A 26,593-nucleotide genomic window follows, 5' to 3' on the forward strand; every position below is an offset into this window, starting at 1 on the left:
GGCTAAGAACCCTTCAACGCTGACCCTCAGCATTAAATAAATAAATATATATATATATATATATATATATATGACTGTACTTAACAAACAACAACCTGACCAAATTCACTCCAAGAATGCCTCAGCATTCTACTGTTTGCACACTGGCTGGGAATCCCTCAACACTGGCCCTCAACAACATTAAAACAAATAAATATGACAGCACTTACCATACAACAACCTGACCAAATTCACTCCAAGAATGCCTCAGCATTCTACTGTTTCTCCTTAAAATTTTGCTGTACTGCATCCTTTTTGTGCTGCGGTACAGCTGCTGGAACAGTGCTCCCCGGGCCAGATTAACTTCAGAGGGACGCAGGGAGACGGGGAGGATAAGGATTACACGTTTGCATTCGCGTTTATTCATCTGCCCGAGAGCTTTTGGTCAAAGCAACGCATGAGGCAGCTACGGCTAACAACGATGAGCAAGTAATACATACAGATTATCATTATTCAAAATCACGTCTGTGCAGTGTGCTGTAAACTAGCCTGACTGACTTGAGCCGCCCAGAGCAGAATAAGGATTGGTGAGGCCAGCTCTCCACACAAGTTTTTAAATTGGGGAACCCAACTGTGCCTGACCACTCACGGACCTGGGGGGTGTTTCACAAAGCAGGATAGCGGAGCTAGCCAGATAGCAGCGCTGGTCAAAACCCGCAACGTCTCTTTTTCACTTCAGCCCATGTTTCACATTTCTGAGTTTTACTCGGTGCAGTCGTCCCGCTAACTCAGTAACCCTGCTTGGTGAAACAGGGCCCTGGTAAATTTGGGGCCGTTTGATGCTTCCCTATAATGTATACGGGAGCCAAAATGCGCAAGCTGTCCGGCGGGTTCTTTGGAGCACCACCACTTACTGCGCTCCCGGCTTCTGAAGTGCTAGCTGTCTGCTGTCTGGCAAGAGATTAACCAGACTCAGCAACCGCCACAGTTCAATAAACTCCTCATCTTCTGTTTCGGTCCAGCGAGTGTGTTCGGTTTTGGAGCTCACCTCTGAACATTTCATGTTCCACAGCTCTCCAGCTGCTGCGGATCTGAGGGAAACGGCTCCCAGTAAAACAGCAGCTTGTTGTTGCCGTGGTTATTAAATAGTTTTAATTGGCTGTTGGTAGTTGCTCTCAGCTAGAAAAAAAACAACTCTGAACAGAAATCGGCTAACTCCTCTACTTTACGGTAGCTACTCGATTGCCGCTTCCAGCTGAAAGAACCTCAAGAATCCACTTGCCATCATGTGTCAAACTGTCAACATAATCACGGTGTTAAGCTGAGGTGCGGTTTGGGCAGGCATGTGTCACATTTCCCCAATAATGCTGGAAAACTCCCAGAGCAAAACAAACCGCTGAACTATAACTGCAGTGTGTCCTTGTCATCATATAATGTTTGGCTCCTACATATTTTCTTCTCTGAGGCACTGCTGTTGGGTGGTACACTAGACAGTATGGCGGATACAGTTTGCCAAAACAGAAAACTATTATTATTTTATACGACGGCAACAGTAGCAGAAACCTGGCTTGAATATCAAGCGCATGCATCTACGAGGCTTTTCTGTAGCTCTGAGGAGTTGCCCCAGTCTATCCAGCAGCGTAAATAACTCTTACCGTCTATACAACGCAAGACACGTCAGTGGCTCCACTTGAATTTAAATAGTGACCAGAAAAACAGCGCTACGCTGCATCTTCACTGAAACTCTAACTTCACTGAAACTCCAACAAAGATTCTTCGCCACGGCGACCGAGCGTTCCGGTTAAGACCGACTGCCGAAACCGTAAAACTAGCCGATAATACTGCCTCCTCCATTCCTGATACGGGCTGGAGGACGCGCAGGGAGCCCGCGCCTCGCGTTTCTTTATTTGGAGCGGCTACAATGGCAAACAGTCAATAAAAGCTTCTTTAGCGAGACAGCGCTGTCCCCGTGTAATTAGCTTCCCCCCCCTCCCCAGCCCCGGCTCGCGGTCCTGCCGTAGCCATCAATAAAGACCGCGGCCGCCTGGCACCACGCCATCAGATATGCAGGCCGAGGCTCGGTAATGAGCGCGCGCCCCGCTAAGACGCATCACGCCCCGGCCCCTTTTACCAGGGGGGGGTAATTACACCGAGCGCTCGCTCAGGTCTGCCGCGCATCGACGCCGCGCTCCGCGTACGGTTTCCGCTCGTACGCGTCTCTGGGAACAAGAGTTTCATCTGTACGGCGTGACGGGCGCGTGTTTGACAAACGGTCGACAGCGGCGGCGTGAAACGTTTGAGCGAACAGATAAAAAAACAGGATTGAAAAAAGGGGGAGGGACCGAACGGGGCCGGTGTTTGGCCGGCGAATTGCAGGCCCCACGGCAGCGAAGCAGCGAGGAGGGCCAACGGAGATGGAGAAGGTAAACGAAAACAGGAAAGGAGCGACAGCAGGGGGGAGGGGTCAAGTCAAATCCATACTTGTCATTGTCAAGGAAGCGCCACACAACGTGCAGGAACTTTCCCTGCCCTTGCGCCCCCTCCCCCCCCCCCCCCCAAAGCAGAAGCGATCCATCACCTGCCCCCGGCCCTCAGAAGGCGCGGAGGCATAAACGGGATCAATCCCGCCACGGCCCGCCCCCGAGATCCAGGCCTGCCTTCCGCGTGTTCCACCTCAGTGGAGCACATCGACACGGTGCGGTGGAGCGGAGGCTCTGGAACTCCCCACCCCACCTCCCACGCCCCCCCCGTGCTTCACTCTGCTGTCAGGAGGAGAGGAGGAGGAGGAGGAGGAAGGAGTGGGGGACCCCGTGGGCTTGGGCCCTGCGGACAGCCCTTCAGAGCCCGGACCCGGAGCTGAGGGTAATCGTTCGTCCAACCGTAACAGGAGGGAGGCGGGGCTTGGGACGGCGGGACAGGTCTTGGCTGGGCGGGGCCGGGACAGAAGGGAGTCCGGGGCTCGGCCAGGGCGATGCGGGGCTCCGGATAAATTAAAGGGAGAGAGAAAATGCCCTGGAATTCGACTTAAACCCACGAGCCAAGCGCATGTTGGTGTTCCAGAGATGCAGAGGGATTCCGCCCGGGCTGGGATTTGCTGAATAAGGTGCTAAAGCAGCCCAAACTGCTGGGGCGCTGGCCTTCTGGCACCGTCACGCTGAAGTCCTGCGGTTACCCAGGAAACGGCCGCGCTGGACCGGGCATTCCTCACGCCCCGCGGCTCGCTGAGGCAGCAGAGCAGACGGGCTCGCACGGCGGCGCTGCCCGGCTTTATCTGAGCAGACGCCGCGCTCCTGTCTCCCGCGCTGACGCATGAGGTGCGCCGTTCCCTTATCTCGCCCGCTTCCACGCGCGCTATCTTGTTTGTCAGCCAGGACCTCGTGATGTATCGCGTTCCCGGGGCGAGGCCGAGCCCGCGGCGCGTCAGCCGACACCGCGGTGTCTCGCCCCGCGGAGGGGACGGCGAGGGAGGGACGGACGGACAGACGGACGGACGGGCGGGGGGAGGGACAGAAGGAAGGACGGACGGACGGACCGATGGGCGAGGGGAGGGACAGAAGGAAGGACGGACAGACGGACCGATGGGCGAGGGGAGGGACAGAAGGAAGGACGGACGGACGGACCGATGGGTGGGGGGAGGGACAGAAGGAAGGACGGACAGACGGACCGATGGGCGAGGGGAGGGACAGAAGGAAGGACGGACGGACGGACCGATGGGCGGGGGGAGGGACAGAAGGAAGGACGGACGGACGGACCGATGGGCGAGGGGAGGGACAGAAGGAAGGACGGACGGACGGACCGATGGGCGAGGGGAGGGACAGAAGGAAGGACGGACAGACGGACCGATGGGCGAGGGGAGGGACAGAAGGAAGGACGGACGGACGGACCGATGGGTGGGGGGAGGGACAGAAGGAAGGACGGACAGACGGACCGATGGGCGAGGGGAGGGACAGAAGGAAGGACGGACGGACGGACCGATGGGCGGGGGGAGGGACAGAAGGAAGGACGGACGGACGGACGGACCGATGGGCGAGGGGAGGGACAGAAGGAAGGACGGACGGACGGACCGATGGGCGAGGGGAGGGACAGAAGGAAGGACGGACAGACGGACCGATGGGCGAGGGGAGGGACAGAAGGAAGGACGGACGGACGGACCGATGGGTGGGGGGAGGGACAGAAGGAAGGACGGACAGACGGACCGATGGGCGGGGGGAGGGACAGAAGGAAGGACGGACAGACGGACCGATGGGCGGGGGGAGGGACAGAAGGAAGGACGGACAGACGGACCGATGGGCGAGGGGAGGGACAGAAGGAAGGACGGACAGACGGACCGATGGGCGGGGGGAGGGAGGTACAGACGGACAAAGGGAGGGAGGTACAGACGGACGGACAGGCGGAGGGAGGATGGACAGAGGCCCGGGCGCTCACCGAGGTCTTCTGGCACTGGATGCTGGTGCTGTTGAAGCGCAGGGCGGTGACGCTGTGCACCGCGCCCTGGATGTGGAAGACGCACTCGTAGTTGCGCTGGCCCGACTGCGGCTGCGGAAGGTTCCGGGCCGAGAGCGTGATGGGCTTGGTCACGCCCACGGGGATGTAGATCTGCGTGGAGGGCAGGATCTGGGGGCAGTCCTGAGGGAGAGGAGAGGAAAAAGAACACATCAGCGAAAAACACGAGAACTGGATACATCTCATCATTAAAGAAAGAGAAAGAGAGAGCACGAGCCTACAAGCTGTCTTTGTATTACTGGCAGGTGAAATTTATGGAATGAATTGCCAACGGAGGGGGGAGAGGGAGAAAAAAGATTCAGCAACGCTCATTAGCAGACCAATCACTGGATACAGAGAGAGAAATGAAATCAGGCCATTTAAAGCGCTTAGTGCAGTTTGGCAGGGCTGAGTACATTGTCATGCCAGTTGGACCGCACTGTGCCCCCCCCCGGCGTCACGGAAGATTTTCGCGGGGCACAACAGCGCCACGCTCTCCCGCGCCCCCTCCCCGACCGCAGCGCTAGGGCGGCCTGTCGCCGCGGCCGGGGAACGAGGGTAGAAGACGGGAGACGGGCCCGGTGCCACCCCCATTCGTCACGCACCTCGCCCCCTATGGTGACCTTTTTCCGGAGACCAATCTGTTACTGGGACAGACAGCTGGGCCTTTATCTGACCCGGCGTTGTTCAGTGAAGGTTGGGTCTCCACAGACAGCTACCGATGGCCTCCGATTTAGGAAAAACTCGCTGAAGATTTCAGCCACAACAACGGGAACCCAAGGCCAAACAGCACAGGGAGGGGGGTGGATAAACAGAGCCACACAGCTCAACACTCCCCATCTCAGCCCACAGCCCCCCCCTCCCCCTCACCCTTGCAGACTGAAATAATCATGAAAACAAGAGGCACCCTCCTGACCAATGACACGTAAGAGACATGCTCAAATATGGTGGGACTAGGGACTGATGTCACTAAACAAAATGCAGACAAAATGAGGCATCTCCACATCGATGGGAAGCAGAAGTCTACAGCGACAGGCTTTTTCGTTACAGCAACGTGGGTCTGGACTACACCGCAGATTCTCTATAGTAACCAGACGGTCAGCTCCTGCATTCCTTCCATCCTTGCCAACTTTCTTTCGAAAGAAGGATCCGGTTGCTAACAGGAGCTTCTGGGGCTATATCACAATTTCTGAATTTGTACGGAGAGGTGTTCCCAAGGAAGCCCATCCACTGCACACTGTACCGCTGCAGAGAATCAGGCTCGGCCACAGAACTCAACTGCACCTCAGAAAAGTTCTTTTGACACCTGAGATCAGATCAGAAAAGCAGCAGTGCACACACGCTGGCAGAGCAACTTTTGAGTCACTGCGGGTTCCCTGACTGACGTGCTGTATCAGAATAACCGAACAAGCTTTGTTCTCTGAGCTCCCTGTGACATTGCATCATTCCTTTGTGTTGCAAATGTGATGGCCATGGATCGGCCTCCCTATATTAACACATTTCTGACCTTCTTTCATCACTTCACAGCTGGAAAAAAATCATCGGTGGCAAAGGTGTCTACACTGATGTGCATCATCTGGCTCTTCTGTATGAAACACAGTCATTTACACGTATGAGTAATTTATCAAAATGTGACCCATGATTCAGGCAAAAAAAAAAAGAAGAAAAATAAATAAATTCCCATGCCTTATGGACACATTTTCACAAAAGCACTCAAATAATGCACAAGTTTTTTTATTTATTGTTAACAAACAACATTACTTAAGTCTGAAACAGGCATCTTAATTAACGCAAAGACAACAGGACAGCATTCAAAATGACTTCATAAACACAGCCGAAATGATAGCATTCATATCCATTCATTTATATCCATTGTGTGTATGCTGTATAAAGCCATTTGTATTCATTCACAAAAATCTATAGCCACTTACTATGCTCCGGATATAAAATGTCATACAGCATATAAGGTATACATTTGTCATGCTCTATTAGATTTGTGATTATGGATGCTATTATGGAGTCTTTTGCGGTGCTTATGGTGACATTTATTATATTTAAGCACAGGTTCACATAATACCTGCTAGAGAAAAGTATAGCCTGTTTACATGGCTTATAGGAATTGTCACCCTTTTAATATTTATTGTACACACTTTCATACTGAAACGGAAAAGAACGGAAATATTCTTAATCAGTCAGCTAGGTAATTATACACCAATTATTAGCTGACATGCTTTGTTTGTGAGTTTTTTTTAAAATTTTCATTTATTTTTGTTGAAATGGTGTCGGAATAATGGCGAGTAATGAGCTGGTACTGAAAGTTGAAGATTGAGAAGAGGGGAAACATTAGACATAATGAAATCGAGCAATACCCATTCCGGCTGCCAGACTGCGGACTGAATGCTGATTAAGCCCGGTGAACAAACGATCACTTCCAGGGATTAGAAAGCAGATCCATTTACACCAACAATGATATAGGATTCGCAAACCCTCATATAACTGACAACAAAAAGTTAATTAATTGCCTTGAGCTTGTAATGAAGACAGGAATATGCTAATAAACAAAATGGCACAATACCAGCTTCAATAAACAGAAGGCCTAGTTGAGGTAGGCAACATAACCAACGGGTAAGACGATGGATATCATATACATGCAGAGTACTTTTGATAACATGACTATGATGTGGAGTTATTTTTACCTGTGTGGCAACATTGTGTTAGATTCATACGTCTGAGAGGAACCTACACATTTGAGGCGCATGTGCCCAGGCGACATGCTCTACAACACCGGTGATATTTCTTCGAACCCCAGGCCCTTTATAGAAGGGAAGTGTGTGTTTGCCTGTAAATCTATTTGAATCAAGCTGGTATCAATTTTTTTGCAATCCTACTCGATAACAACGCGCTTCTAGAGTCGCCCGTATGGCGGCAGCTGACAGAGAACGAAGTCTTCCTCACGATTGGTCGTGAGGCAAGCGAGTGCGATGATGTAATGTACTTGTATCAATAACAGACACCTGTACCGCTCGAAATTCCCACTGGTGCCTCCCCCCCCCCCCCATCTGTCTGTCTCAGTCGTGGGTGGGACGGCTGCACAGCAACCATACCCTGCCTTCAGGGTGGGCTCTGCACCACAGATGTTCTCTAGACTCACCAGGTGGTCAACTCGGTCTCTCCATGACTGAAGCTGTGTGTGTAGTGCTCATGAATATTAATGAAGGGGGGGGTGGGGGCCGGGCAAGGACAATAGTGGTGCCAACGCATGTTCTCTCCTTGGGCACAGCTATTCATTAATATTCATGGCCTGTAATGCAGCACCAGAAAATCTGGCAATGATACCAACTGGATCCTATTATGGTAAGAAAACAGAGGACAGGAGGAACGCCGTGAGCTGACAATCTGGGTGCAATAGAGAATCTGTGTGATGTAATGCTCTCAATGTCCAGCCCGGGAAGCGTTTGTCTGCCTGTCTGGACGCTGCACACTCTTCAGGCCCTCATCTTGATACCATGTGGTGTTTTATCTGTAAGGTGGGAAGGAACAGGGCTCTCTCTCTTCCTGCTCCTGGGACTGACGGCCCAGCACCACACCAGGCTCCGCCAGACACAAGAGTTCTATTCCAGCCAGGAATGCGGGGGACTCTGCCAGACGTACTCCCCTTTCCAACCCTGCATAAGAACACAGGTCACACCTGTGGAGATGCCTCTGGAAACAGGAAGTGAAAGCCCGTCTGGGGAATGCGGGGTGCGGGGGCTCCGTTCTCTCGAGGTCAAATTCCAAAGAAGGACTTCCTTGTTTTTAAGCATAGTCGGGGCAAATTCTCCGCGGGGCCGATACCATCTATGCGAACCCCGTACCGTACCACCTGCCAGAACCACGTGGTCACTGGAAACAAAGGGAACAAAAGGAACTGGGACTCTGTGAAGGCCTGTGATCTCATCTCTCGTCAGCTCCGAAGGCACCATGGCAGGGGCAGGACCAACGGGTTCCGACAGGTGTCAAAACAGTCCAGGGCTTGTGTTTAAAAACTGCAGAGAACCATGAAACAGTATTTCATTCTTTTGAAGTTCCCAGCTCTGCTTTTGTTTCTTTTGAAAAAAAAAAAAGGGAGGGAAAGTCCATTGGAGGATTGGAAACTCGTGTTATTGCTTCCAGAATTCTCCAGGTGCAGTTAGCCTAGCTGCTGAGGGACGGCAGGGGCGAGGGCAAGTTCCTCACTGGTCTTTCTGATCATCCGCAGAAAGGTCAACATGTTTTTCTGCCCACAATCCTCTGGGGGAGTCTTTGGAATGACACACTTTTAAAGGGGTGTGTTTATAACAGGAAATAAGCAGAGCCACTATGGCAGGAGGTAGACCACTTGAGCGACTGCACCTCAGAGAGAGGGAGTTCACACACTAATTACTCCAAAAATACTTTATAATTTTCTATCTGCCCAAAAAGTCATTATTTTGCAGTCATACATCCCCCCCAACAGCTGCAGTCAAAACAACAAGAAAATTCACACCTCTCGTCTAGTCACAAACAAGCTGGAAGAGAGACAGACTAAAAAGAGACGAACATGCTCCACTACAGCTAGTGGAACGGGTCCAACATCCCTCCTCTCAGCTCCCTGCTGCCTCAGCTCCATTTCACCATGTTTGTTTTATTCAAACGCTGCCTTCAGCTACACGCCCTCTGGCAGCAAATCGCAGCCGCTATTGTCCCTGAACAAGCAGAGGGGCATCATGGGATTTGGAGTCCTTCTACATCAAAAAATGATTCATCGTGAACAATGCGGCCCAGCCATTTTTTGAGAGCGTGTAGCCGCTTCCTGACTGCGTCGTGAGGAACAGCTGGCCCTTAGCATGCTAATAAGGCCCTCGCGCCGGCTCTCGCCCCGCTGCGGGGGAGCCGGCGGTGCCGCCGCTAGCCCGGCCTGGACGAGGAGCGACACGGCGACACGCTGCGGACAAATCATCTGCGGCGCGACGAGAGGCAGGCCGGCGAAACGTGACCGCGGGGCGGCGGAGGACAAGGCCACGCACGGGCTCACGCTGAGTGACAGCTGGCGCAGGCGGTCTCGTCCGCGCTGATGGTGGGGGGGAAGGGGAAGGGGGGGGGGGGGCTATCAAGCGATGAGACTCCGGGACGAAGAAGGACGGCTAATTTGCGCAGAGGCCAGGGAGGGCACAAACGCGACCGCTCGTTTGGCTGCAGGGTCCGCTTTAGGACACACCCCCGCGAGGGGTGACTTTCCCGTCCCCATTTCCACTCGACAGGGACAGGGGTACTTTTTAGCCAGCTCAGAGGGACGAGAGCACTTTCATCAATGAGATGGCAGGGGGACAGAGCCAGGTCCATTTCCCTTAATTTACAACAAAATTAGATGCCAGTTAGATTTCATTTTTAGTCTTTAATTTACATTGAGCAGCATGTGCCAAAAAACTAAGGGGCTGGTGTTCCATTACCATAGACGTCCCTTTTGCCTTTTCCTCCGCACCCACTCTCTCTATACGTCTTAGCTCCTATCTCGACCGAGCAATCAAGTGTCCATGGTGGGATCCGATAAGCCAGCCGCGGAGGTGTGCAGGACGCCCGGCAACACGACTCGAGCCCCATTTACCAGGGAGAGCGAGATTCTGCCCGATAAGAATCAGGGAGCTATTTAAATAAAAGGCCGGGACTGGCGGGCCTAAGCCGGGCGGCGGGGAGAGCTGTCGGGAGAGAACGCGCACGGCGCATTAAGGATGCATAATGCATGGGCTGTCTGGAGCACCCCGGGTCTCCAGAGCTATCCATCCCTAATTCATGTAGCACCTGATAGGCTGAATTCAAACGGGGGAAAACACGCACGCAATAAAGAGTGAGGGAGCGGTTAATCTCCCATTCCAGCACAAACAGTGAAATCAACAGAAAAGAAACAAAATACAGCATATCTTGATGGGATTGGCACTGCATAAGCAGGTAAGGCCTCTCACTCTCGCTCTCTCGCTCTCTCGCTCTCTCTCTCAGAGGAAAGCAGAGGCATTAAATGCCAGGGCCTTTTCAGCCTCTCCACACAGCAAAGAGAATCATTTACCAGCTTCCTCTCCTCTGGCGAGGAAGGAGAACAATTGGGAACATTAATTTGCATTAAATGGTGTGAGAGGTTTCAAAATAACATCCCTGCTAAATGCAGTCCTCCAGCCTGCGGCCATTCAGGCTCAAGCTCCCATCCACTTTCATTTCTCTAGGCCTGTGGAGATCGAGGGCGAACAGGAAATTCCAGGAAAACAAAGCAGAAACCACTTTTTGGTTTGAAGTGAGCTGTAAGGAACACTGCTGGAGAAGGAGAAGTTTCCTTTAAGACCCTGAATGGAGAGCAGCCGCTGCACTGTTTAACACACATCAGTAACCTTCAGGCAATTGCTTTGAACGCCTTTGCTTTGTTCTGCATTCACTGACTAACTAGCGAGCTGCCTGGCTGGCTCAGTAGCCGCCTGGCTCGCTTGACTGGCTCACAGACTGATTGTGTAATTGACTGACCGATTGATTTGTGGATGGACTGACTGACTGTAAGGGAACTGGCAATGTAAAAATGGAGCTGCAATTATAGAGAACAGTAAATCGACAATACGCTGACTTGGATTCAGGGCATGCATCAAGTTTTCATTTTTTTTTTTTTTTTAGTTGAGCTTAACAACATTTTTCCCCTGAATAGTCTTCACTTCCACTTCTGTGATCAGATTACACGCATTGATTTAAACATGTTTTAATTATGATCAATCTCACTGCACCACATAGGCTAATGAACAAACACGACTGCGCTTAATTTGAAATCTGTGCGCATACGGATAATTGTGAATGCTGACAATTAGCTTACATTGTTCGGTTCACAGTAAAAATAAAACACAGATTTTAAATCTCGCCAGTCTGGACCTCCTCTCTGTGAGCGGAACGCTCGAGCGTTCAGGAGCGCACGCGCTGCCGCTGAAGCGACAGAAGGCGGGGGGGCGGCCGCGGGTTCCAAGCGGCAGACTTCTCTAACGAGGGCCAAGCACAGGCCGATGAAACAAAATGGCCACGCTAAACAGAGGAGGAGAAAGGATGCTTCTCTCACGTCGCAGAGAGCCACTGAGCGAATCGCACAGCTCACGTACTTCACGTACGATCCACTCAGACAGCTGGCATCCATTTTACAAATCCGCAAAACAAAAAACAGGAAGCAAGAGAGAGGTGCTCTTCGTTCACCGTTCTCTATGTTTTGAGCTCATGTTTTCCCCCCCCCCCAGTGGAGGCTCCCTTTAATCAATCAGAAGAGAAGATTTACAGTATTAGAGGAAGGAAGTCGGATTGCCATATAAATGTTTAAAAGCGCAGACAAACAGGAAGTTACACGCTGACCAACAGTTCAGGCGGGTCCTTCAATCTTCCATGGCGGCGCACGAATACGTGCAGACTCCACACAGCGCCCGCACGCGTCACCCCCAGCATCACCCCTCAACATCACCCCCAGCGTCACCCCCCAGCCCCGGGAACACCCAGGAGCTGCAGACGGCCGAACGCACAGTGAACACGGTCCGCTGCACGCCCTGCTCCCGGATCGCTCCACGTTCCACTCCGATAGCGCTCCTGACATTTCGCAGCCCTGACGCCCGCCCCCTCTGCCTCCGAGGCCGGGTAGCGGGGTAACGGCCGATCCTGCCCAGGCCCGGTCCCGCCCTCTCCCCTCTGCACAGCCGCTGCTCTGAGCTTTAAAGGGCACCGGTGATGGTTCACCGGCAAACGCACATCAACCCAGGGAAGGCACTCAGCCAATCAGCTCGTGAGATAATGTGAGGTCAAACAACATCCCAAAAACTGTCATTTTTAACAATTTTTTCTATAGTTCATGTGCCATGATATATATATATATATATATATGTGTGTGTGTGTGTGTGTATACACACACGCACACACACACATTTCTTATGCTTGTTTACATAAAAATCGCATTCCAACCGCTGTGTTAAACAATGATAGACAGGTGGTGCGTCTGATCAGAATGAAATCTTTTTTCCCGGAGCCAGCTGCCTCCTCCAAACTTTAGGTAAACAGAGCGACACAATCAAGCCCGCAGCTAAAATTAGAGGGAACGCGCTTTCAGCGGGAAAAGAGCGCCCGGCCTCGCCAGCTACTCCTGCCGCGAATCCAACGGCGTTCCTCAAAAGCCTCGCACGAGCCAGGGAGGGGTCTTCAGAGGCACCTGCCTGCCCCACCGACGATAATGGCGCGGGAGTGGATTCAGAGAAACAAATTAAAAGCCCTCCCAATCTCCCATTCTCTCCCCCCTCCCCTTTAATGTTATTTTTGGCGAATGCGTTTGGCGGAGCAGCTGAAGCGTCTCATTAGGCAGCCAGGGGCCGCGTCGACTGGCAGGAGCCGAACGTCGAGCAGCGAGGAGAAGCAACTTAATAAGCAACCGGCACCCAGAGGAGCCCGGCGATAAATAAAAGGGACTTTGAACGTTGAAAGGGATTCCTGAGTGTCCGCCCACCCCCGCGCCCAAAATAGCAGGGGGGGGGGGGGGGAGAGAGAGAGAGAGAGAGAAAGAAAGAGAGAGCGAGAGAGAGGGATAGAGAGAGAGAGAGAGAGAGAGAGAGGGATACAGAGAAAGAGAGAGAGCTGGCAAATCCCAATTAGAGGTGGCAGCCCAACAGATCCCTGCCATATTTTAAGAGAGGGTAGAGGCTAAATAATGAGTTGCATCATCACATGTGCTCATTAATGTAGAAGCCGGCAGTTTATTTTGGTTTAAAAATAAAAAAAATCTGCTCTTTATGTCCTTAAGACAGCATAAGTGTCCAACTGGAAGTCAGAGTACCATTCACAACACGTGCCAGTTTCTTTGCTAGGTTGCCATGGTAACTGCTGAAAAAGTTCATTTTTTCTCTCTTAAACATAAATTAATACATCACCGATGTACAAACATGCTAAATTATATTCAGACGCTTATGTTGATGGACTGAACATTTTTAACAATGTGCTAACAGACAGCAGGATTCAGTGGCGCAAACTTTTACGAGCAAAAAGTAATTTAGACTTTCCGTTTCAAAAAGAATCTGAAACTCAGAAACACTGTCAGTTTCAGGTGAGGACACATCAAGACTGATGTGTGTTTTTCCAAAAAGGCCCCTTATGGGGAAGCCTCAATCCCATCTATCCCGACCCCCATCCTCCATTCACACCCCCCCCCTAAAAAAAAAAAATCAGGGCAGAAAATTCAGCTTCAGCACCAGACATGAAAGCATGTGAAAATGAAGATTTAATACACTTTGAATAATTAACGGCAGAGATCAGTGACGGGCTCTGATCCCGGAGCAGAGACCCCGGCGTGAGGAGAAGAGAGGAGCTGCCAGCTACACCACGCGCGTCCAGAGCGGACGGGAGAGAGGGGCTTCAACAAGCTCCCGTTTGTCCCAAATTCCTTCACTTGCTGATTAATTCATCAAAAGTCACGGCTCACGTTGTCATTTTCTACATTCCCTCCCACCCCCCGAAGGGTGGGCGGTGGAGACAGCTGGAGGGGGGGGGGGGCGTGCCGGTAGGCTGTCGGTGAGGAGTCATTTTGGGGACGGAGTGGCTAAGGTTGCGCTTCCCCGCGGCAGAGGCCACAGAGAGCACCGAGCCCGCGCTCGTCCAGAGGCCACAGAGAGCACCGAGCCCGCGCTCGTCCAGAGGCCACAGAGAGCACCGAGCCGCGCTCGTCCAGAGGCCACAGAGAGCACTGAGCCCGCGCTCGTCCAGAGGCCACAGAGAGCACTGAGCCCGCGCTCGTCCAGAGGCCACAGAGAGCACCGAGCAGCGCTCGTCCAGAGGCCACAGAGAGCACCGAGCAGCGCTCGTCCAGAGGCCACAGAGAGCACCGAGCAGCGCTCATCCAGAGGCCCAGAGAGCACCGAGCAGCGCTCGTCCAGAGGCCACAGAGAGCACCGAGCCCGCGCTCGTCCAGAGGCCACAGAGAGCACAGAGCAGCGCTCGTCCACTGTATTGTCACCATTGACCTACATTTAAATGGGTGGCTGAAAGACCTATAACTGGAGCCAACCACACTGGAGCAAGAGAGCAACAGCTAACAACAAGACCAGGAAGTGAGCTTCAGAAATGAAGCCCCGGTCTTGGCCGTGTGGGCCTGTGTTGTGACCTGTACAGAGAGGCGACTGAAACAGGAGGAAGGAAAACAAAGCAATTTTTTTAAAAGGGATTGAGACCAGGGAAGAGTGGAGCAGAAGCCTATATCGCTAAAAGACTAAAAGAGAATGAAAAATGAATGCGTCAGCAGAAACCCAGAGAATCAATGTTTGCTTCGAGGACGCGATGGTCGCGGCAGGAGCGCTGTGGTCACGCGACATGCGAGAGCACGAATCTGGTGCCTCCCGTCCCCCCCAACCCGTCCCCCCCGTCCCCTGTCCCCTGACCCTCCTCGCCTGGCCGAAACTCGCGAGGGCAGTTCGGAAAATAGGTTGCGTCACCGCCGACAGCCCTCCCAGAGCACCCCCTCTCGCCAGAGCACCCCCACTCTCGCCAGAGCGCTCTCCTCTCTCGTTCCGCCCACATCTGGAATCAATTAAGGCAACAGTGACAGATTCCAGTTTCTCCCCTAATAGAGGCTTAAAAAAACAGAATTATGAGGGTCCCCCCAGAGGAGCGATGGAGCGATGGAGGGATGAAGGGAATGACGGGCAGACGGGGCTCCTCTCCCTCGCTCTCCCGCTCACTGCTCGACAGCGCTCATATTTTATTTAAAAGAGCCCGCATTTTTTCCCTCCCTTTTCTCCCCAGCCATCCCTCTCTCTCTCTCTCTCCTCTAATGAAAGACAGAGCCGGAGAGGGAGGGAAGGTGCTGGCGCTCTTTGTCCTTTTTTGATCCATCGTCTAATTAGCGTCAATAAGATCAATTCTATCCGGAAACCGCTGTTTTATTATCTTTTAAAACAAAAGCGCCCGTAATGGTTATGAATTGAGCCGAGCCGAAGTGGCTCGCTCTCCTTCCCTCCGCTCGGGATTCGCTGAGAGAGAGAGCGGTCAGACGGTAAGGGTGGAACAGCCAGCAGAGGAGGTGGAGACAGATTCATGGGAGATTTGCACACATGCAGAAGGGGGCTGTGTTGCCCCCCTCTCCCCCCCCCCCTCCACCCCCACCCACTCTTTTTACTGGTAAGGATCCTGCTCCACACAGATAAGGCTCGGAGCAGGCTGGATCCCAGGCAGTGCGTGGGGGGAGAGGCGCTAGGTGATGCCAGTGGTGAAACAGTGTGCATCGTGTCCCACTGGAAAGCGTTCGCACCGCCACCGCAACCACGGCCAACATTCTGCCCAGATAAAGCGGGCCTTCCTTCCCACTCTCTCCTCACTCAGGGCAGGACGGGGCAGAGGAGCACGGTGCGGCTCAACCTCGGCCCGAGCGAACAGGCACAGCGCTTCCGCTAACGCGACGTCCGTTCATACGGCTGGACATCCGCTGAAGCGGCGCAGGTTAAGTCCCCTCGCTCAGGGGTGCGGTGGCAGTGCCCTCGCCGACGGATTTGAGCCTGCAACCTCCCCGATTACGGGATCAGGTCCCCGTCGCAGCACTGCACCGCTGGTATGGCGACCCTCCAGTTTAAGAACCCCTCCTTTTCCAGCTCCGCCCCCTCTTCTGAACGTACAGCCAAGAGGAATTCCGAGCCAAAAAGTCTTCCTGCAGACTCGGGCCCTAGGATTCCCAACCAACTGATGGACACAGCGAGGCGTGACTGGACTGTGACTGGACTGTGACTGGACTGTGACTGGACCACTCTCAGACCTGGGGTACTGGTCCTCGCAACAGAGTATGCGGATAACTACACAGAGAGTACAGCAGCCGTTCACACAGCGAGAGAAAAATGTATTTATGTATTTATTTATTTCTCTTGATGGCTTTCTGAAGTGTGGCTTACTCAGGCAATTTTCTGCCTGGTCGGATTTAATGTGCTTCTTTGTTTATTGTCTGTCAGAAGGATGTTGATTTATACATATTTGATTTGTAAATGTTACCCGTTACATTCAGCGGCTTAATTTTTTTGTTTTTCTCCGAATAGAATTTTTTATTTGTTTTTCTTTAATTAGTAATTGCTAGCTTTCCTTTTGAAGAAAAAAAAAAGCTGCAGTCTTCTGGATAGTCGTAATTATGAATTGACTGCATTTGGAGAGATACTGAAAGAAGAATCAGTGTTTATACTGGACATGTGGTTGTCATGGTTACCCAAAAAAAGTATTAGAGATTAACCACCATCTCATTCTTTATTTTGTGCGTGTTTTACCTTGTTTAAATTCAGCGTAGCGGGTGTTAGATGAATTAAGGACGGAGAGAGTGAGAGTGACAGTGAGGGAGGGAGAGGGACAGGGACAGGGAGAGGGGGGAGAGAGAGAGGGAGGGAGGGAGGGAGTCAGAGAGAGAATGGGAGCACCTTGGACTCCCACACAGTGCACGCACTGTATCAGCTTGCATGCTGACCGCAGATGACAGGCGGGGAAGCGGGCGGTGGAGCTCAGGCCTGCCTCTGGGGCCCGGAGTCGAGCGCCGCTGACAGGCCAAGTCCGAGGCCTCGGGCCGGCGCGAGGAAAGCCTGATGACTGATTAATGGACGACTGTTCCGGAAGACTGGCCGGATGACAGACGGGATGACTAACCCCGCTGCTGGGGTGAAAAGGGACGGGGTAAAAAAAATAAAGTAAAATAACGTGTAGACGCGACGGCGAGCCCCATGAGGCCGGCGGAAGGGGGCTGGGGCGAGCGCGGCCGCCGGGGGAGGATCCCCGCGGCTTAGCCGGCAGAGGGACCCGGAACGAACGGGACGCGCGGCAAAGCGCGCTGCGGCGAAGGAGCCGAAGCGCGGGACCACCGCCAGCGCTCCTCCAGAACAGGGCTGTCCGCTGCAGAGCGAAGTCTGGATGACCAGCGCCAGCGCTCCTCCAGAACAGGGCTGTCCCCTGCAGAGCGAAGTCTGGATGACCAGCGCCAGCGCTCCTCCAGAACAGGGCTGTCCGCTGCAGAGCGAAGTCTGGATGACCAGCGCCAGCGCTCCTCCAGAGCAGGGCTGTCCGCTGCAGAGCGAAGTCTGGATGACCAGCGCCAGCGCTCCTCCAGAGCAGGGCTGTCCGCTGCAGAGCGAAGTCTGGATGCTGGGGCTTCATTACATTACATTACACTGCAGGCGTTCAGCAGACGTCCTTGTCTGGAGCGACTTACACAACGTTCTAAAGTCTTTACTTAGCATCCATTTATACAGGCAGAAATGCAGGTTAAGTACCTTGCTCAAGGGTACACGGCAGTGTCCTAACCCAGGAATCGAACCTGTGACCTTTACAAGACAAGTTCCGTACCCATTACACACGACGCTGCTACAGCCGCCACTCCGGGTTTCGGCGACCAGGGTTCAAATCATCGTTGAACGTGGGGGAGTGTCGTCTCCCTTGTTAACCGAAATAGGAAAAGCTGTCCCCCTAGCTAAGGCAGTTCTGTATAACAAAGGGCATTGTTCCAGAAGTGCAGTTTCAGAATGAAGACAAAATATTCTCTCAACTTCCGTAAACCATCGGTCCAGAACACATTATGAGGAGAAAACATTGTTTGAGTTAATGATCTATTTGCTAGCTACATCGATGTGACCGTGGTTACGATGGTTTAAAACGTTATTACCAGCATAAAGATAGCAAATAAGCTATTCGACTGTGAAGTGTAACGTTATGTCGAGTCGATCACGCAAGGGAGTGATATCGTGGGCATTTGCACTGCGATATGAATTAGTCGATACAGTAGCCTGTTCTCTGAGGTAGGTAACTCGCAGGTAACTCTGAGGTACATTTACATCAATAGGAACAAAGTGGTTACAACGGTCTGTAAAGATAAAACAACGACCGTTAGCAACACACTTACCCTGCACTAGTAGGATACATTCCCAGCATCAAACTGGCAAAGCTACTGCATATCCTGACTGTGTTAGGTAACATTATTGATTTAAAAAACGTATTAAAAGCCGCTGAATGTTACTGTGAAGTGAAGTTCAAGTACTGCTTTAAGCTGAATGCTGACACCAGAGGTCCACGTAGTTAGAATATCTCCAATCAAGAGAATCTCTACTTGAAACCTGTATATTAAATGTTCTAGCTATTAGAATTTGAAACAGAGGTATTTTTGGTGAAGAACTGTTTTCCATGATAGGTTAACTTTCAATCACCATCGGGATTTTAGTTGAATATGATCTATAAATCTGACATAGCTTAAACATAGACATGTTTACTGCAACATTAGAGTGTAATTCCAAGCACTTCAAATAAATCAGTATGTGACAGCTTTTACTTCAATTCTTTGATGGCTCAAGTGTCCTAAAAGGCAATACAACTGCAGGGGTTTATGACTGGATTGTTTACAGGAGCACACGCTACTTCACAGATCTAGCCTCTTCATTTTCCTCTCAAAGCGCACCAGATTGAGGCATTTAACTGTTAAAATGAACAAAGCTTTCTCCCAGAGGGTGGGGAGGTGGGACAGCGCATGCCCCAGGACCCCCTTAGAGGGCTCAGGGACCCCCCACAAGTTTCACAAAATTCTGTGGGAAGCACTGGATTCAGTCTTCACATTTGTCACATAGCTATGTTACTGCAGATCTAGGCCAGATTATTTCATCAGTACAAACGCATGACATGATTAAGAATGACCGCAAACAGCTATTTGTTTATTACTAAATGTTTATAGTATGCTGAAATGAGTTGGCTAACATTATCTAGCTAGCTATGTCAAGCTCAATGGATGGCAAAAAATGTACACTTTTGTGCAGTTCAAATTTTGAAAAGTTCTATAATTCCGGGACTGTCTTTGGTCATTTTTAAAAAATGTTATTAATGTACAGGTCTACAATCGCTTACACAAGGCTGGCAAAATGCATCCATATTTGGATTTGTAATCGTTGAATAAAGTAATTTTCTACTCTCAGAGGTCATCAGAATGAACCAGTGATTTTTCGGAAAGCCCCCAAACGCCCCCAAACCCCCTAGTCTCTGTCTCTCACCCCGCCCCCCTCCCCTGGGGAACAAACACCACGCTTCCTTGTTAACATTTTACAATTCGATTACTGCCAGAGACCTGCGCGTACCCGAACGATTCAGCAAAGCAGACACAGCACAGCCTTCATTAGGCATAAGTAATTTGATTCTTGGCGAAGACGCATCATTTCCACTGAAGGCTCCAAACATTTAGGCTCTTCCAGAATGTTCACCGCAGATCACAAATGCTTGGACACTTCCCACAATTATACAGGAGGTTTCACGTTTACACAGTTCCAGGATGTCTGCAGGAGATTCCAAATTGGCACTGCCTGCATTTCCACCAGAGATTCCAAATGTCCAAATGTTAGGCACTGACTGCATTTCCACTGGACCATTTCAAATGTTCAGGCATTTCTAGCATTAGCACAGGAGATGCCAAACATATGGCTGCTCCCAATATTACCACGTGAGGGAGCTCGGTTAGGTAGATGAAAGTGTCACTTATGCTTTGAGGGGAAGTAAGAAGGTGCAGTGTAAGCAGTGCCGGGCCTACACAACGCAGACACGCACAGCCGGACTGAGATCAGCTAGCGTACGGTTAGCGACCAGCGTGAATAAAGAGACGAGAGCAGGCTTCTCTCAGAGGCACATCCGGGCCTTAAAGATGAGGAGTCAGCCCGCGCTGAAAGCCCAATAAGCACGGGCGAATGAGCTCGATTTTAAAGACTGCATTACCCAGATAACCGAGCACCATGGGGCCCTACGTCCCTCAGCAGGTCTGTGGATTTGCATGCAAAATTTAAAAAAATTATTGTTGCAAAATTGTTTAGTGCAGGGTAGAGTAAGGACCGGTTTGGGGCAGGGGGCTGTGGGTAGGAGCGGTGTGGAGTGTGGGGGGGGGGGGGCGTCGGCTGATAAACAGTCTCCCCCAGTAACCGTTTCCCACTTGGTATTCCGCTGCAGGGCCCGGAGAGAGTGGGAGATGTGATTGATATTAGTTTTTATGCTAATGTAGCATTTGGATATGTAGAACAAGATACAATTTGCATAGTCATTCACCCTTCCCCGTTTATAAATGCATAAATCCCAGGCTTTTTTAAACAGCTGCCGCCGGTGGCTCTCCCAGAACTCCTCTCTGAGACACAATGCACCACAGGCAGCACAAAAGACCCAACTGGGGCTGGAATCAACTGGTGTGCGCGCGTGTGCGTGTGTGTGTGTGTGTGTGCGCGCATAACAGAGCGTGTTTGTAAGTTTCATGAGTGTTTGTTTTTGTGAAGGCAAGTATATGCGTGTTTGTATTTGTGTGTGTGCGTATGGGTGCACGTGCGTGTGTGTGTGTTTGTGTGTGTGTGTGTGTGTGTGTGTGTGCATAAGAGAGCGTGTTTGCATGTGTTATGCGTGTTTGTATTTGTGTGTGTGCGTGCGATTGTGCGTAAGTGAGAGAGGGTTTTTTGCGTGTTAGGGAGAGAGAGGGCTTACGGGTTCGTTGTGAGCAAGGGTTTGTTTACATGTGTGCGGACATGCGAGTCTGTTTTTGTAAAGGAAAGCACATGCATGTGTGTATGTGCGTGTATGTGTGTATGTGTGTGTACATATTCATGCATGTGTATTTTTGTGAAAGCAAGCTTGTGTGTGGGTTTGTCTATGCGTGTGTGCACGTGTAAATGTATGTGCACGTGTGCAACAGAAATATGTTTATTCACAGAAACAATTGAAGTTGAAGTTCAGAAACAGACAGGAAGTTGAGCAGGAAGTTGGGCACTGACCTCTGACACGTTGACACGGCCCTCCTGGAAGGAGCAGTCATTGGCGTTCTGCGTGCACATGTGACGGTATTTGCACCAATGGCAGGGGAAGGACCCGTTCACACACGACAGGCAGCTGGGGGAAGAGAGAGTGAGCGTGAGAGAGAGTGAGAGAGACAGAGAGCCAAGCGACACGCAGCACACAACAAACAATTCGGGCCCGGCTCAGCATGCTCCTTCCATCTCTCCTCTTTCCCCCATCAGTCTCTCTCTTTTTCTCTCCGTCTCTTTGTGACCTCTGCTCTTTGTCTCAGAAATCTTTCATCATTTCTGAAAAGGATCGCTCTCCATTAGAATTCAGATGGGCCGGTGCAGACAGACAGGGCCGGGCAGAGATGACAGATGAATCAACGGATCAAACGCAGGTGGGTTGTCTCAGGAGAGGGAGAGAGGGAGAGGGGGAGAGGGAGAGAGGGAGAGGTGGAGGGGATCTATAGAGCAGCGGTCTTTCAGGGGCCCAGAGAGGAGGAGAGAAGGCAGCTCATGGGTCCTCAAGCCCAAATTAACCCAGCTGACGTGACACACACTCCAGTGCGTCCCCCAAAGCAGCAGGGGAAGGCCCCCGGCTGCTGGTATATGGTTTCCCTGCTGGGGGGTGAGAGAATGCATATCTAAAGACTGGCCCAGCACCAGATGCATTCCAAAACCTGAGACAATACACACACACTCCTGCACACACACACACACACAAACACACGCGCATGAGCACGAGCATGCACACGCGCACGCACACACACACACAAGCGTATGAAATAAACAGTGAAGCAACGGCCAGAAACGCTGCAAAGCTAGACGAACAAAGCGAGCAAAACATTCGTCTGCGAAAACAAGGCCGTTCATTTTCAGACGCGAGGCTCCCTCTTCATTTTCCTAAATTAAACAATCCGGGCCCTGAAGACCGCAGACTAAGCCCGTTCGGTTGAATTAGGCAGGTGATTTGTTCAATTAAGTCATTTAAGCAGCCATTCGGAACCGACGCAGAATAGCGCTCGGCCCTCCAGGGCCAGGCCCCGCCCCTCATTAAACGCTCGCCCCGCTCAATCCGTTCACCCGCCCGCCGTGCGGAGAGAAGCAGTCCATTCAGCTCCAGATGTGGAACTCAGATGGAGCCTCAGTGCCCTCCAGGCAGCCATAGGTCTTTAACTGCAATCGCCTCCAACACGAAGCCAGCAGCATTATACAGCATCTCAGCAGCGCGGCGGTGTGGGGACTGAATACAGCATCTCAGCAGCGCGGCGGTGTGGGGACTGAATACAGCATCTCAGCAGCGCGGCGGTGTGGGGACTGAATACAGCATCTCAGCAGCGCGGCGGTGTGGGGACTGAATACAGCATCTCAGCAGCGCGGCGGTGTGGGGACTGAATACAGCATCTCAGCAGCGCGGCGTGTGGGGGACTGAATACAGCATCTCAGCAGCGCGGCGGTGTGGGGGACTGAATACAGCATCTCAGCAGCGCGGCGGTGTGGGGACTGAATACAGCATCTCAGCAGCGCGGCGGTGTGGGGACTGAATACAGCATCTCAGCAGCGCGGCGGTGTGGGGAACTGAATACAGCATCTCAGCAGCGCGGCGGTGTGGGGAACTGAATACAGCATCTCAGCAGCGCGGCGGTGTGGGGGACTGAATACAGCATCTCAGCAGCGCGGCGGTGTGGGGGACTGAATACAGCATCTCAGCAGCGCGGCGGTGTGGGGGACTGAATACAGCATCTCAGCAGCGCGGCGGTGTGGGGGACTGAACGCTGCATCTCAGCAGCGCGGCGGTGTGGGGAACTGCACGCTGGAGCACGAATCGCAATGGCAGGACTGGTGGGTAGGCAAAAAAAAAAAACAACAAAAAAACCATATGCACAAGGACGACAGAAAACCTGTGGCAATTCTGTACAAATCACAAGTGTGGGGGGGGGGGGGTAATCTCAAACTGACCTCAGCCCGTGACCTCATTCAGCGCGGTAAAGGGGGGGGGGGCACAGTGAAGCACTCAATCCCGCGTTAGACACAGGGCGGGAGAAGATAAATAAATCTGGCCTATTGTCCGCGTCCCGTCTCCACGCGCGGGGTCAATGGGAATATCGGCAGGGGTCGGCGGGGTCGGCAGGGTCGCGGCTCCACCCCTCTTCCTCTTCGGTGGAAACGACACCGCAATCATCCCAGGGCAAGAGGGCACAGGGACGCACGAGAAGCGTGAGAGAGGGCGGCGCAGAGAGAACGTGCGAACGCCACAGAAGGCCTCGCTCCAGCCTTCCTCCTCACCCAGGTCCAAGCAGACCCAACACACAACACATCAAAAACAAAGGCAGCCATTTTATTCTGAAAACAACATCGGCCGACACATCACTCACGTAAAATAACGCAGTTACGACGAGTCTGTTACGACTGCAGTGAAATGAAGACCCTACTTCACGAGACGCCTCCCTGCTGTATATGCGCTGAAATTGGGCGAGATATTGTGTTCCTGTAAATGAATAGCCTCCGGTCGTCTGCTCATTGATCCCTGCAATGATCAAAAAGGGAGATCTCCCCTTCTTTGTCAATACAAGCCCCAAGTACCGCACACTGAGCATGCTCTGGCCCATAAAGCACACATCCCATAATACTCTCCTTATTTCTAGCTTTCTAGTTTTTATTTAAACATTTCTTTTTTTTTTTTTTTTTTTTACAATTTTGGGTTCCCTGCGGGACTTGGCAAGTGCGCACACCGAGTAGAGCTCACTACCTCTGAATGTTTTAGCCCGACTTCTCGATACGTCCAGCCGACCGTGTCTGGATTTGTCAGCGAATCGCAGCACCTGCCCTGTGCTTAACCCCGCCCCTGGGAAAGGGAGGTTCCAGCAGACACCGGAGTACGCGCTGGACGGAAACACGGCGCGGGGGGGGGGGCGACGGCGCTGCATCGGCTAACAGCGCGCAGCTAGCCCCGCCCTCACCCTGCCGGCTAGCTGCAAACACCGCACCCTCACCCTGCCGGCTAGCTGCAAACGCCGCACCCTCACCCTGCCGGCTAGCTGCAAACGCCGCACCCTTACCCTGCCGGCTAGCTGCAAACACCGCACCCTTACCCTGCCGGCTAGCTGCAAACACCGCACCCTTACCCTGCTGGCTAGCTGCAAACACCGCACCCTTACCCTGCCGGCTAGCTGCAAACACCGCACCCTCACCCTGCCGGCTAGCTGCAAACGCCGCACCCTTACCCTGCCGGCTAGCTGCAAACACCGCACCCTTACCCTGCCGGCTAGCTGCAAACACCGCACCCTTACCCTGCTGGCTAGCTGCAAACACCGCACCCTTACCCTGCCGGCTAGCTGCAAACACCGCACCCTTACCCTGCCGGCTAGCTGCAAACACCGCACCCTTACCCTGCTGGCTAGCTGCAAACGCCGCACCCTTACCCTGCCGGCTAGCTGCAAACACCGCACCCTTACCCTGCTGGCTAGCTGCAAACACTGCACCCTTACCCTGCCGGCTAGCTGCAAACACCGCACCCTTACCCTGCCGGCTAGCAGCAAACACCGCACCCTTACCCTGCCGGCTAGCTGCAAACACCGCACCCTTACCCTGCCGGCTAGCTGCAAACACCACACCCTTACCCTGCTGGCTAGCTGCAAACACCGCACCCTTACCCTGCTGGCTAGCTGCAAACACCGCACCCTTACCCTGCCGGCTAGCTGCAAACACCACACCCTTACCCTGCTGGCTAGCTGCAAACACCGCACCCTTACCCTGCTGGCTAGCTGCAAACACCGCACCCTGACCCTGCCGGCTAGCTGCAAACACCGCACCCTTACCCTGCCGGCTAGCTGCAAACACCGCACCCTTACCCTGCCGGCTAGCTGCAAACACCGCACCCTTACCCTGCTGGCTAGCTGCAAACACCGCACCCTTACCCTGCCGGCTTCCTGCAAACACCGCACCCTTACCCTGCCGGCTAGCTGCAAACACCGCACCCTTACCCTGCTGGCTAGCTGCAAACACCACACCCTAACAGCCCGCGAGCACACCGGCGATCTCCGCGGCGACGGACAAAGAGAAACCCCCTGGAGCGAGCATCGGAGCGCCTAGCGGCCTGTCGAAAATCAAAACCGGGGGACCCCCCACCCCCCCGGCTTCCGCGGGGCGGTACTGCCGCTCGCCAGCGCCCAGAAACCCACCCCCTCAACCCCCCAACCCCCCCCCACCCCATAATGGGCCCTTTCATTCCCCCCGAGGACGGCTTTAATTGAATCCTTTCATATTAAAATTGTGATTGTGCGGCAGGCGAGGCTGTGACCTCCGAACGCCAGCGGCATCACCGCGCCGCAACGCGCCGCCGCTTCCGTTCCGCTGGCTCTCTCTCCGCCCTCCCTCCCCCCTGCCCCGCGCTCACCCCCCGCCCTCAGACGGGCCATTGTGGGCACGCTCGGGGTTTCTCCCCCCCCGTTTTCCCAGCCGTTTGAAGTTTTCGGCGGTTGCTACGCACACGGGCACGTTCGAGCGCGGGGGGTCAGGACCCCTCCGAAGAGAAGCCTCTTTATCACCCCCGCTTGGCACACACTGGGGACTGGCACGCGTTTCCACTGTGAGGTCACGCGGGGCGCAACGGGGGGGGGGGGGGGGGGCCTCCGTCCAGCTGCTGCACGGGCGGGTTTCGCAGCGTCGACGGGGGCGACGGGGGCGGCCGTTGACCTGACGACCGCGGTCAGAAAGCAATGTGCTGGATCTGTGAAACGGCCTGTTCTCCCAGCCCCACATCAAAGGCTCTCTGCCTTGTTTCGGGGAACAGCGAGGGAGGGGAAGGAGGGGGGGGGGGGGGGCAGAGCTGCGGCTTTAATGCCACTCCGCACATTCCTCCACACCTCTGCCCCGCATTCCGGGCCTTTTGTCTCTCCGCCCCCTCTGAACGCTCTCTAAACTCACCCCGAACCCTCTCTCCGTTTCAGAAAGGCTACCGGTGGGGAACTGCAGTGTACAGATTACTGACCCTTAAACATATTAAACCTCTCAACAAATCAGGACCCACTCAACACTAAGAAAACCCACTTCACCTGAACACGGGGAGCTACATTCAGGCAACAAACGGCAGTATAGCAGGACAGTGTACACACACAGGCACGCACAGAGACACACACACACACACACACACACACCCACACGCAAACACATGCACACATACACATGCACACATATGCATAAACACGCACACAAATGCACGCACAAACGCACACACACACAGACGCACACTCCCATGCAGACACACACACACGCACACTCCCATACATACGCACACACAGACGCACACAGACACTGACAAATCAGCAAAGGGGGGGAAGCATGGAAATATTTAA

The 26,593-nt window shown here is 53.0% G+C and overlaps 1 protein-coding gene across 1 annotated transcript in view; it reads right to left on the bottom strand.

The window, feature by feature from the left end:
- LOC118211024 (plexin-A1-like) overlaps positions 1–26,593 on the bottom strand; it is a 97,758-nt gene that overhangs the window by 59,801 nt on the left and 11,364 nt on the right. Inside the window, exons 5-6 of the mRNA XM_035387729.1 lie at positions 21,234–21,348; positions 4,405–4,605 (exon numbers count right to left, since the gene is read on the bottom strand). Coding sequence (XP_035243620.1) covers positions 4,405–4,605; positions 21,234–21,348 — 316 coding nt within the window. The remainder of the gene's footprint in view (positions 1–4,404; positions 4,606–21,233; positions 21,349–26,593) is intronic.

The sequence above is a fragment of the Anguilla anguilla genome, chromosome 13, assembly GCF_013347855.1.
Source record: "Anguilla anguilla isolate fAngAng1 chromosome 13, fAngAng1.pri, whole genome shotgun sequence".
Taxonomy (NCBI): Eukaryota; Metazoa; Chordata; class Actinopteri; order Anguilliformes; family Anguillidae; genus Anguilla; species Anguilla anguilla.